Source organism: Mchenga conophoros, linkage group LG20, assembly GCF_057382185.1.
Source record: "Mchenga conophoros isolate Kocher_MC1m ecotype Shallow Benthic linkage group LG20, M_conophoros_male_GT1.1, whole genome shotgun sequence".
Lineage (NCBI taxonomy): Eukaryota > Metazoa > Chordata > Actinopteri > Cichliformes > Cichlidae > Mchenga > Mchenga conophoros.
This window is the reverse complement of record NC_140545.1, coordinates 20,171,601-20,185,179: the sequence shown is the minus strand read 5'-3', so window position 1 is coordinate 20,185,179 and position 13,579 is coordinate 20,171,601. Positions and strand designations below refer to the sequence as shown.

Here is a 13,579-nt window from a genome sequence, read left to right as displayed (position 1 = left end):
ATTTATTGTTAAGTCTGAGCAGCTGTACTGAATAAGAATACCCCTCTTCAAAACACAAAAGAGTTGTTGAACCAGAATCTGGTTTCAAACGGGTGGCATTCACCTGTGTGTGCAGGGAAAGCATTACATGTCCAGTGATACTCAAGTGTTAACAATGAATTGCCTTAAAAGTTTTTCAGAGCACTTCCAGACATTTAAAAGGATTTTATTCAAGCAAAACACAAGCAGGAACTCGTGCAGGAAAGATCAGCAGGGGGTAAGGACCATTTCTCTTTATTCGTAGAGTTTACATTCACATTCAAACCCTTCATTTCTTTCTTTTTTTTAAAAATTATCTGTAATAGTGATAGCATTACAATTTTCCCTTGAATATTATGATTTAATGTTTGCTGCAGAAGCTTGTTCTCAATTAAATATGTTAGTTTTGTCCTCTCAAACAAGCTTTCACTTGAAATCAGTGGCAGCTAGCTACTGTATTACTTTCAACACCGGTGTCAAAGTAAACTTTGTGTTTCCTACTCTATTTTTATTTTTTTCAACAACATTTTTAAGAAATTGAAGAAAAATAAAACAAACACGGATACAAGAAAACACAAAAAAATTACACAAGGTGCTTCAAAATATTCTTGTTTTCATAAAAAAAATGAACCCTTGCATGAGTCAAAAATGTAACAAACTAGCACCCTTGTTAAATAGTGCTTTTGTTACGTTACATGGATTATAATCTAATTAATAACTGAAAATAAGACAACTGATATTTCTGAATTTATTTTAGTTTTGTTTGACACTCCCTCCGTGGAGGAGAGACTGTACATGAGCCAAATGAACTATTTGAACTAACCACATTCAGGATTTTCCTCCATCCTCTCTCTGGTTTTCACAGGACTCAGGTGGTATTCCTCTGGCCTGCAAGCTGTGTTATGCTGTGGGTGGGGTCCCACATCTGATTACTTCAGTAGCTATTGGTATTTCCTTGCAAATTTTCCTTCTGGATGTTGTAAAGGTAAAAGTTCAGTACTTTCCACAATATAATGTTCTATACTGCTTCTAATTTTAAGTGGGTAAAATATCACAGATGGAGGCCTTCTATGTTTCCATGATTTTATTTGTGAGTCGGGCCTGGGATGCTGTGACTGACCCTCTGGTTGGATATCTTGTGAGCCGCAGTAACTGGACGCCCATTGGCAAACTCACTCCATGGTTGGTTGAGCCACACATTTAACACGCATTTCACTTTGAATTTAGATTCCTGGTGCAGCACTGTGCTTAGCCATCAATCTTTATCTCACAGGATGGTTATTTCCACTCCATTTGGCATCTTGTCCTATCTGCTTCTGTGGTTTGTGCCACGAGGCTCGATGTCTGTCAGCGTGTTGTGGTTCCTCACAGCGGCTTGCCTATTCGAGTCCCTCATGACTGTAAGTTGTTGGATGTTCGCAGGCACAATCACTTTCATTTGTCACATTTCATAGGTAAAAGTTCAGCTTGCTGTTTGAAAATCAAGATCCTACATAAAAAGAACACGATATACTCGTTACCAAACAACACCTATAGCATAGACTGTATGATTAGTGAGGTCATGATACCACGCCTTTCCCCCTTCTCATTTTTGATATTGCACATCCTGGATTCCTCTTCTCACATCTTAGTCCCTCCCACCAGATATGCAGGCAAAAGAGGCAAGAAAGAGGAGGAGGAAGGTGTCGGGGTAACAGGAATTTAGTCAAATGAGACATAATTTTTTTGTTTTTTTTGTTGTTTTTATTTGGGCCGACTCAGACAACATGGCACAGTCTGACAAGATACAATACCCTTTTTTAAATCGCACACAGATACGTTGGACGGCATAAAGTTTGAAAAGACATTTGGACTAGCTAATTAGAGTCCTCTTGTTAGCGCTTAGCAGCTCAAGCAAGATAAACATTAGGTGGGATAACACGCAGGCAAAAAAATAAAAGAGAATTCTGAATTTTAGCTCAGAACGCTTGTTAGCTCTTTGGTCATCTTTCTGGTGACTGAAATTCATAGTACTCTGATCCTACTGTTATTTTTGCTCCAAGCAATGTCACCATGGCTACTGAGTTTCACACCAATGGTGAAGTGTCATTTGGCATCACATTTTTCTTCCTGTCAACAGTGCTACAACGTCCCCTACCTATCACTGAATATGTTTCTGGGAGGAGATCAGAGAGACAGGGACTCTGCCACAGCCTACAGTAAGAATATTGACTCATTTACATTCAGAAACCTCATCAGACCCCAAACTAAATGCAAAGTGTTTTGAGTTTCTTTACTTATTTGGCCAGGAATGAGTGTGGAGATGGTGGCAATGCTGCTGGCATCAGTAATTCAGGGACAAGTTGTGGCTGTGTACAATACAGAGAAGCAGGAGGCCTGCCAGGACCATGAAACACCTCAAAGCACGTCTTCACCACAGACTGCTTCCTTTCAACAGACAGTATGCTACTCTCGGGGGGGGGGGGCAAATACACTCTTCTTTATTTCCTGTTATATTTGGATTTTCATATTAAACATGGCCAAGCATATATAAAAGCACGTTCAGGCTTCAGATTGATCTAGACACCAACTGTTTTATCTACACCAGTTTTTTCTACTTTTAGCTCTGTGGAAGCCCCTCCCATTGCTGACCGATCTTTACAAACTAGCCAATCTGATTATGTCATCATCACACAGCCTCCTCTCACGATTGCCGTTATGGCGCAGCATTCTCGGTGCTACGGTATTCCTGAACAATAGGTGTTGGTATAGGAGGAGAAGAAGCTAACCTGGAAGCAAAGTTTTTTCCACAATGTCTCATCTTTTCAAACTGTTGCGTCATCCTCTTTATTACCTGCAACTCTCTGAGCTTCTGTACTGATTATCACTGAAATACCAGTAAACACTGAAATAATCGTACACTCGTGTCTCCAATCCAGCAGCAGCACAACGTACCAGGTTACAAAAAAAGGTGGACAACTGTCAGCTTGTGACAGCAAGCTGACAGTTGTCCATTTGATGTCAAGTCTGTCATAAGGTGCCGCTTGCCAGATATAAAAAGTTTGATTTTATAAAACTGTAAAAAAAAAATAAAAAAAAAAGGCAAAGGATTCTTTAACTGTGACATCAGTAAACTCTTTCCTGGTGAATTTACTTAGGAAAGCCTTAAAGCTACCTCAGTTGCTGGTTTTAAGGCTTAGCGAATACAATGTGATGCTAATTTTGTAAATGATTGCTTTTGGTAGTGTCCCAAAGAGTCATGAAGCAGTGTGGATGTCAGAACTTTTCATTGATAAGTCGTTAACCTAAAAACCCCGCAGTGTCAGTTAGATGTGCATCAGCAACAGAAGAAACTCCCAGCTTGAGGTTTCAAAAATGAGACTTAGCAAAACAGCTGATGGTGTCATGGTGGCCACACCCATCCAGTATATACAGTCTAGCTCAGTAAGAATAAAATAAAATATATAGAATAAAATATATAGCTGTAAATGAGCATATTAGGTCCCCTTTAATGTAAAATAAAAATTGTTCACCCTTTCATAGGACTCACATTTCATTAGTAGAGCAGAAGCTTTTTTTCTTTTTGTGCTCACATAGTTTCAGGGATATCTTGTTACCCTGTAATTTACTGCTCTTTGCTTGATGTATACACCATTGTTGTGGGGTTTCTGTGTGTCTGAGGTGAACTCACATTACTCATATTATGTATACACATCCAGAAATGCATACACTATTATATATTGTACATATATTTATTAGTTTCAGGTTGGCCATTCTTGTATTTTGCTCGTTTGTGTTGTTGTGTTTGCACATCTCTGTTGCTTGTGGGGCTCGCACACAAGAATTTCACTCGCATGTGCTGTGCCAGTGTGCCTGCACATGTGATGTGACAATAAAAAGTGATTTGGTGATTTGATTTGATATTATGGAGATATATGGGCACATTGTGGGTGCTCACTTTCATTGCAAATCCTCATAACTGAATCCATTACATGTAGAGTGACATCTTGATTAATGGTTAGAGTAAGTTTTTGGAAAATTGATTAAATTAAATTTAAATGTAAGTCTTCTGTTTCATGATTCGACATGCTGTGTGTTCAGAGATGCTATTACGCATTGGTTGAAACAAGTGGTTTCTTAAATTACCGTTGCCTTCCTGTTAGGTGAAAACAGTCTGGCCATTTTCCCTGTCCTCTGACATCAACAAGGTCATTTCACCTGGAGAACTGCTGCTAACTGAATATTTTCTCTTTTTGGATAATTCTTCAGAAAAACCTATAGATGATTGTGTGGAAAAATCCAAATCAGTTTCTGAAATACTCAGACAAGCCTGTCTGGCACTAATAACCATAACATATTTGAGTCACTTAAATTCATTGTTCTTCTCAATTCTGATGCTCAGTTTTAACTTCAGCAGGGCGTCTTGATCGTGTCTACATTCCTTAATATACTGAGCTTCTGCCATGTAAATGCCAGCTGATTATTTGCATTAATAAGACGTTGAGCAGGTGTCCCTAACAAAAGCCAGTGAGTCTATATCTTTACGTAGTTTGCTTTTTTTTTTTTGGATTTTATGTGAATGAGATCGACATCTACAGCCGCAAGCTGATTTGTGTATTTCACGTGCTCCCTGTAGAAACACCATTGTGCTTTTTGTGTTTATTTATAATGCTATAAAACAATTATTTACAGTGGAAAAACTTCTGTTTTTAAGCCTCTAGACTTTGTAGACAGAATAACATGCTTTGTTTAAAAGTTATGATTTCATGTGTGCATTTTGCCCCCCAGCAAAAGGCTTTCCTGACCTCAGCTATGATCATGGGTGCCTTGTTTTTCCTCTGCAGCCTGATTTTGTTCCTCGGGGTGAAGGAGAAGCAGGGTGAGTCATTCAGAGACAGTCAGCGTTCAAACACAATAAATAAAATTTTTTTTGTTCTTGTTGAACAGCTTTGCAGAGGCGATCATTTTATCATGAGGATCTGGTAACAAATATTTCAAACCTTTATTTGTCGAGTAGGATAAAAAAAATGTTTTCATTTTCTTTTGCTTCGGCACCGTTTGTGAACAGAATAATAAACTTGTCAAAGCTTAAACTATACGTATAGACAAACCTTTGAACCTCTGAAGTGAACATTTTTTTGTTAAATGAAAACATAATTATGCTGAGTCAAAGTGATTTAGTTTGATATATGCATGGCATGGACAGGTGTAGCTGAGGACTTAATCAAAATGTAAAATTAGCCAAAGATTTTACTCCACAAACAGAGTAAAATCACGAGTCTGATATTTCACTCTTTTCTCTCATATGTTATATTCCCAGCCTCTCGCTGCTCTGAAGATAAAGTACGACCTTCCTATTTGAGCTCGCTGAAGATGCTCACGTGCCACGTTCCTTACCAAAGGCTGGTGCTGGGCTTTGTGTTTAGTACATTTGCCTTTCAGGTTCAACTTGTAATCATTTCTGCATATGGTTTCTCCTTCTTAATTCTGTTTTTATTCACTTCAAAGTCACATGTGAAACAATTTGTCCTTTTTTTTCTTACCATCTGTTTTGATCTCAGATGTCCTTGGGTAACTTTGCGCTGTTTTGCAGTCATGCTGCTGGGCTGGGAGCCCAGTTCCAGCACCTCCTGCTGGTTTTACTGGTAAGGTGCAGCTAACTTAACAGACTCTTTCACACCCTGCTCTGCTGCATGGTTCAGTAGCTTTCTGGCCAGTTTAGATATGATTTGAGTTCAAAATAGAAATTCAGTCAACATTTCCACAGGTTTCTGCCTCTGTAGCAGTTCCTGTGTGGCAAATAATTCTTCTGAGAATTGGGAAAAAGTCCACCGTTTTCATCGGATTGTCGGTAAGACCTCTGAAACTTGATGATAAGAGAAATGTTCCACACCTTGAATCCTCGTTTTTGTCTCTCCCAGCTCTTCATCCCAGCAGTGATTATAGTTGCCTGTGTTCCCAGTAACCTGCTGGTCTTCATGAGTATGTGCGTTCTGATGGGATTCAGTGTGGCAACCATATTCCTGCTACCCTGGTGAGTCAGCTCCCAGCCTGAACACAAAGTTTGAGGTCCTTTCCAAGGCCCCCTGTCAGATCTAATCAGTGTCAGAGATGAATGCGGTGCACATGAATCATTCATAGTCTGTACTCAACCCTGGCCAGTGATGACTATTCCAGAAACGATGTGCTTTGCTGACCAGCCAGAACTCTCCATTAAAACTGACATGTGGTTTTGACATGTGATATGTCAACTTGTTGTGTGTGTGCTGCAGGTCAATGCTCCCAGACGTGGTGGATGACTTTGCTGTGAGACACCCGTCCTGTAAGGACCTAGAGCCTCTGTTTTTTTCCTGCTATGCCTTCTGCAGTAAACTGACAGGAGGGCTGTCTGCTGGACTCTCAACCATGACATTACAGTGAGTCAGACTCCAGTCCACTCACTTCTTGTGTTTTGTTACGTGGGTACATCACTTGGTCTGTCACATTATGTGCTCTCCTCGTCTGCAGGTTTGTGGGCTATGAAGCAGGTGCTTGTAACCATGGTGACACAGTGGCGACTGCTCTGATCGTACTGTTCTCGCCAGTTCCCATCACACTTTTGCTGATAGGGATGGTGTTTTTTCACTTCTACCCAATTAACGAGAGGCAAAGCTTGCAGCTCCGGGAACAAATCCAGTAAGAGGCTCAGACATGTCATCTTTGAAACAGCTACAATGGAGATTTATATCATTAGAAAAAGCATCAAATTAAGAAGTGAAAACAACAGCATTAAAAGAGTTGCTCACATAGATTGCCTATAAACAGAAGCACTATGCACAAGACACACAGAGAGGAGTAAAACTGAAATCATGGGAGAACCCTACAACAGCAAAGATGGCGGTAGAAATATAACTTTCAGAGGACAAAAATCTTTCTAAAATGTAATTGTTGGGCAAAATCACGTTTGACTAGTGATTTGACATTTGTCAGGATTAGCTGTGTAGGAGGCAGATTGCAGACCCAGATGCACGGGGTACACAGGGGTCAATCCTAAAGTGAGCCTTTAATGTCGGCTATTCTAAATAACAAAGCACCAACCAGGGAATACGATCAAGATATACAGAAACCACGAGGAACACAGAGCAGGATAACACACAGCACTGAAGGTCAATGTAACAAGGGACAAAGAAGACAGACAGGGGGTGAGGAGGAGAGGAAACAGCTGGAAGACACAGCTGAACTAAATCAAAATAACAAGACATGAGAGAATTAAACTAAAACACGACACCGAAGTCAAATGACTATGAAATCATAGCACAAAGTAACTAAACAGAGACAAACTTGACACAATGAGACACAAATGGGCAACTACACAAATAACCAAAGACTAAACAGAATAAACCCTAAAAGGGATATTGATAGCAAAACTCGGCTGAAACAAGGAACTAAGGCTCAAGAATTTGGACAAGAACAAACTAAGAACCAAATAGAACATTAAAATAATATGCAAACATTCAAAGTTCACAAACTGAAACCTCTGGGTTCAAAACCCAAGACCATGACATTGTTTATGTTGTGATGACCATTAAAATTAAAGATTATTTAATTAAATTAATTTTAATGCTTCTAAATAACATCCCAAGTAAATGACTGGAGATGTTTCAAGTTGTTTGCAGTACTGGAATTTGTTATACAAGATGGACCAAACCACTGAGATATCAACTGCTGGTTTGTGAAGTCCACCACTGTTTAGTTTTGTGGGGTTTTTTTTGGTGTTTTTTAAACCAGATGTGAAGAGTGACTGTTTAAGAAACAAGCAACACCACACCATACAACTGCATATGCTTAAGGCACTTCTTCATTGGCTTTTATATACAGTTCACAGTTGCTCATTTTGATGAACCTTTGAAGCTTTAGTTTCAGCTCATTGTATCACAACATCTTAACTGATTTCATGGCAGAAATCTCAGGAAAAAAAGACTCTTCGCACATCTATTTTGTAAGACAGATGCGTAGGAGAAGGACAAACAGATCCAGCATTGCAAACAGACTCCCACACAGTTTAACTTGGAAAGATCCCTTTTTTCTTCATCAGGCAATATTATTTTTGACGTATATTTGACAAGTAGAACAATCAACTTAGATACCCAACATAGCTGATAAAATCATAAATGTTTAGCCAGACACATGATCAACCTCATTACATATATACATATTTAGATGTAAATAATTTTCAGCCACTTCATGTACAATATAATGAACAAATACATTAAAAAAATTAAAAGTAAAAAATGAAATCCCAGCAAAAAGTTAGAAACGTGAAATAATTTAGCTGCAAAAGAGATATCAAAAAGAAAAGAGAGAAAAATAGACTTTTAGCCATTAAGGTTGAGGTAAAACCTTAAATACTGAGTTCATAGTTGTCTGTTATAGCATGTTCACAGCAAGTTCACACTCACAGATTTAAGATCAAGTCAAGTCTTGGTGTTAATAAGTTATAAGTTAAGTTATTTTCCAAAGAGTTTCTTGAGAAGATTTTTAACAGGTTACTCTCTGAGCACGAGATGGTACAGAGGGAGTCGCTGTGCTCAGAATAGCACAAAGACCAGAAACAGGGAAACTGATATGCTAAGCTTCAAACAAACAAAAAGTTTGGGATTTATGAAAAACACAAAAAGATAAAATCTCAAAGGATAATTGTAATTTTAAAAAGTATAACGCAATAAACTGACTTTGTTGAGTGAAATCACTAAAGAGAGTTCATTTTAATATAAAGCATTGAGACTCTGCCCATATGGATTGGCCAGAAGGACAGGCAAATTCAATATTTAATTCAAGGGATTGTTGAACTCTCTATATGTTGCTTAGAGAACTGGAAATAGCTAGAGTGAATTATTGAAATGTGTGCAAGTACAATATGGTATTTGTACAACTCTAACAAGCTCAAAAGACTATGCTTGGTATGACCACCTTTGTCAAGATGGCCTGAACCTTTTCTCATTATTTCTTTAAGTAGTCTTTAGTAATAGTAAAGCTAAATATTTTTGCACAATAAATGTAAAATTTATAAACATACAACTGACCCCCAAATGATCTTTTTAACAGCGTCATCATGCTTGCTATTATTATATGGATGAAGAGTTCAGTAAACTATCAAGACAGATTGTAAATTCTCAGTTATTCACTTCAGCTGCTCAATATGTCAGCATCTACAATATCAAAGAATGTGTAAGCAAATTTATAAACTCTTTGAATGTAAATAGCATTGTCACACAGACTTGGATCAATATGGATTTTGAACATAAAAGAATAAGAGTGAAGGTCTGGTTTTGTTTGTGGATTAAAGCTTAAAACTTGAACTACAAAATAGTGAAAAAAGGTGGCCAACAACATACTAGAATGAATAACAACAGAAATCTGCCATGTGAGTTGAGTTGTGTTAACAAACAGTTGAACGGGATTACATTTAGAAAGATGTGAAATGAGATTTTAGTTAAATTGTTGGAGATTATGTGATTACATTGTAAGAACACATTTTGTTCACCCATCTGCAGTATAAGGTGTGGTATTATTATCTTTATTTATCAGATTTGTTTAAATGGTTTTTGTAACGCCAGGGATTACATCGCTCATTAAAATGTCAGGCAACTTGTGTTCATTAACTGGTTACAAAGTAGCCACGGAACACAAAGTAATCTGACCCAAGCGTGCCCAACAGCACCTCTAAAGTGTATGGGCATCTTGCTGGAGTCATTATTCCATATTTACTTCCAGCTCTTTTTCCATGAGTATGCCCAGATGTCATTGTTCCAAAAAAGTTTTCCATAAACCTTCAACATAGTGAGCAAAAGTAAATCAAAGGAGATCATTCTCTGCAGCAGAATAGAATCATTTGCTACATGCTTTAACAGATAGCCTTACAATAGTCCTTGCAGGACTTAAACATACCACTTTTAAAATGAAAGATGGATATTAATGATAATACATTTATTATTTATTTTGTATTTTTTATTCTTTATCCAGCTCAGAAGTTACATCATCATCTTCAGAGCGAAGAGAAAACACAGAGCTGCCAACAATCCTGCAGCAGGCCCACGCTGGAGTCACATCAACATCACATTATGACTCAAACACATTAAAATTTGAGAACTTACCACACTGTTACAGTCAGGAGAAAAAAAATTCAGTCAAGTCTGTTTGTTCAAATGTTTCCAACAGATCTTTTGGAAATGGCAGCAGGCATAAAGCAGATCGGTTAATTGTAAGTCCTCGATGTCATGAACAAAGCCCTCACCAGTGCTCAGGATGGGCCAAACTGGGCATAAATGTTCCTGAGAATCATTGCGAGTCTGCCTCTAACAGGTCGCATGTGAGAGCCAAGGTGTCATGGGTTTGAGGAGTACATCCCACAGCAACTGTTTTAGCCTGTTTTAAACATGATACAGCCTTCATGTCTGTACTTTGTAATTTGATGCTTCAGCAGGGAGTTGGTTCACTTATCTTAGCATATCATTGGATCGGCATAATCTAGAAAATGCATAGCTAAGAAACTAATAGAGAGTTACAGAAGACCCAGCCAAGAAATCTTTGCAGAACACAAGCTTAGTCCCTGCAAACTCTTTGCACACACTGAGTGGAAAAATTGTTTTAACAGGTCATGTCTTTATGTTAGGGTATCAATCTGACCTGTTTTAGCATTATATTTAGCATAGACAAATAGCATTAGGTTAGATTAGATTAGATAAAGCTTTATTAATCCCTCGGTTCGGTTCCTCCTGGAAATTCTGTTTCCAGTAGCACAGCACCAACAGAAGCTGCAAAAGAATCTAAGCAGAAATAGAAATATACCATATATACACATATACACATATATAAATACAGAGACACATATAAACACAGAGTATATAATAGCGATAAATAGGAATAGGAATACCAGGGAATTGCACATTTCAACTATTGTGAGACAATAGTTAGTCTCAGTTAGGCAGCAGATGTTCTTTAGCAGAAATGTGTCACACAAATCAGGTTATGGCATTAGTGTTATGGTGCCATCACTCCTAACCAGAGATGGGCAGTAACACGTTACTGTAATCCGATTACTTTTTTCAAGTAATGAGTAAAGTAAGGGATTACTATTGCAAAAATGGTAATTAGATTACCGTTACTTTCCTGTAGGAACGCTGCGTTACTGCGTTACTAAAACCGTGATTTTTTTTTGCGAGAATGTCTCATGACAGTGACATAAGCAAGTGCTACGTTTGTGACAACAGCTGTCTGCAGATCAACAGTGGATATTATATCGAGTGCGGGAGAGAGTATGAGCGTGCAGCGTTTAAAGCATGGAAGTACTGACCTTACTTTAAGTTTGATTCCATAAAAAGTGTCAAAAACATTAGCGTCCGGTGTGCGTGGGAAGAAAACTTATTTTTACAGCGAAAAAAACCCCCTAAACTTCCAAGCAAGCACCGAGTGCGCAAAGACGTAATGGGAAATTCACAGAGAAACTCGCGGATTCTTCCACTGACCGCCGCGGCACACCTGCACCAGGGTAAACCTCCGCCTGCCCTACTCCTGCTTTATAGGTGAAAATAGAGCAAAAGGACCGCTAGTCTTTGATTTTATTTATTTTCTGCTGTGTTTTACTTGCATCTATTTGAAAGAGTGAGTGTAAACACAAAAAATATTAAAATATTATATAGAGCTAAAAATGATTACACATAACTTACGTAAAGGAAAAGTACAGGCAAAGGTCATATATAGGTTTCTTTAATTTTCTACTTTGTGCCACCTCATTTCATCTCCCCTCTGTCCTCCTGCCTGTGACCTAAAAGTCATTCTCAGTGAAGCATCGTGAAAGATTTCTCATCTCCAAAAATAAATATTCAGTAGAGAGTACGAGAATAGAAAAGGGTCAGCGGAGGTGCAAGGATGCACAGGTATAACCTTAGAGGAAGTTCTTTCAGCAACTGTGATGTGATGTATATAAGAAGCATGACACTTGGTTAATTGAATTCAAAGTATATATAGTGTTAAGCTGTAATGTATGTGAAATATCCTGCAGGACACTGCTGTGATGAGCAGAGAGAAGGTGAGAGTTAGAGCTTTTTTATGTCTTATACACAGTTTTCAACACTTTATGAAGCGCAATAAAAAAACAGTGCAGTAATAGACAACAGTTCACAATTTAAAACTAAATAAAAAAATTTCTACAGGTCATAATATAAATCTGTAAAGTTGTGATAGTATACTCATGTTGTCAGTGTCTGTTCTTTAAGTTGGACCAAGGTCAGCAGATTTCCTGTTCCTGAATTTCATATAAATACATTATGTCCATAATCACTTATTTGTGCCATCATTTATTAAATTTGACGAGTGTTTGCAGTCAAGCCAGAGTGTTCTATGCAAACTGTGGCTGACCACAGCAATCTGCTAGTGATCAAAGCAGTTGTGAGGAGGTTTTTCTCTAGAAACATGACTTTCAGATACTGTTCATCTGTTGTGGATAGTTTCTTAGACCTGACACTTCTTTATTTATCCTCCACTTTGAGGACACTGTACATGTTGTCCAGATATGCCAAGATTTTGGCTAATAACGCTTTGGGAATCACTTTAGTGGTGCAAAAAAATTATTTTATACCTGTCAAACTGTGTTATCGTTGGCATTTTTCATACATTTAACTGAGGAAATAACTAGTAATTATGTGTTTTTGCAACAGATTGCTAGTAACAAAGTCCCTAAATATACAATTTAATGTTGCCTGTTATGTGTAGACAAAAGACTGTTTCATCCCTTGACTTAGGTGTATTTTTATGCTTATATGATTCATAGGTCAGTGTTAATAGGCTTAACAAAACAAAACAAAACAAACAAACAAAAAATGCTCAGGACTGGATTGAAAATGAGTGACATGGCAGCCTGGAGAGCCTGGAGAGCCTGGAGAACCAGTTCTTTTGCTTCCATATAGTAAAAAACAAAAACAAAACAATACTGCAAATCCTCAGCCATCACAAATAAAAGTCACATCAATTCATTTTCCATCCTCATCTGAAATAACAGGATGTTACGGTGCTAATGTCAGTAGGTTCATGTGTTGAACATGTAACAGTGTTGCGTTCACTTTGTTGCGAAACATGGTGCATATGTGCAGGCATTCTGTAGCTCATCCCATCACGATAAAGAAACAACAAAGAAGTCAGGTGGGGTGCAGAACATGGGAAATGAAACAGTCATTCAAGTTTTTAACAATGTTCCAGATTACAAACAGTGTCATGCAGGCTGTAAACACCTATCCCAACCACAGATTTACAGTTTCAATACTGAACCTAGTTGTTTTTGACTTTGCTGCTCTGTGTATGATAATCGTTTCCAAATTTGTAGGAACACAATAGATATAAAATAGATGTGAAATAGATGTAAAAGCTGAAAAAAAAGGTTCAGAGTTGCAATAAGTGACAGCAGTTACTTAGATGGGTGGATATTAACAAGAGTTTTTGATACCAGTGCCAGTATCAGTTCCCTTATTGTAGAAAATGTAGAGGTATTCAAGTTTCAACTGCAATATGTCTGATTAATTTCATCTGAGTTTTGATTAGCTGTTATAAA

The 13,579-nt window shown here is 37.9% G+C and overlaps 1 protein-coding gene across 1 annotated transcript; it reads left to right on the top strand.

Annotated features, from left to right (window-relative positions):
• Positions 1-154: 154 nt before the first annotated feature.
• mfsd2al2 (major facilitator superfamily domain containing 2a-like 2) lies at positions 155-13,506 on the top strand. Its single transcript, XM_085259975.1, has 14 exons — positions 155-256; positions 884-1,003; positions 1,076-1,200; positions 1,292-1,418; positions 2,138-2,216; positions 2,307-2,458; positions 4,786-4,876; positions 5,318-5,439; positions 5,559-5,642; positions 5,765-5,848; positions 5,919-6,031; positions 6,270-6,413; positions 6,505-6,672; positions 10,000-13,506. Exons 1-14 carry the CDS (start codon positions 155-157, stop codon positions 10,370-10,372), a joined length of 1,884 nt encoding a protein of 627 aa, XP_085116101.1. The 3' UTR covers positions 10,373-13,506.
• Positions 13,507-13,579: the final 73 nt, after the last annotated feature.

What these genes read in the sequence shown, in the direction of transcription:
- mfsd2al2 (XM_085259975.1), top strand. Translation starts at nt 155, where the DNA reads ATGAATTGCCTTAAAAGTTTTTCAGAGCACTTCCAGACATTTAAAAGG. An exon ending in CGGGGTGAAGGAGAAGCAGG is followed by an intron (nt 4,877 to 5,317) that starts GTGAGTCATTCA and finishes TTATATTCCCAG; the next exon opens with CCTCTCGCTGCTCTGAAGAT. An exon ending in ACCTCCTGCTGGTTTTACTG is followed by an intron (nt 5,643 to 5,764) that starts GTAAGGTGCAGC and finishes ACATTTCCACAG; the next exon opens with GTTTCTGCCTCTGTAGCAGT.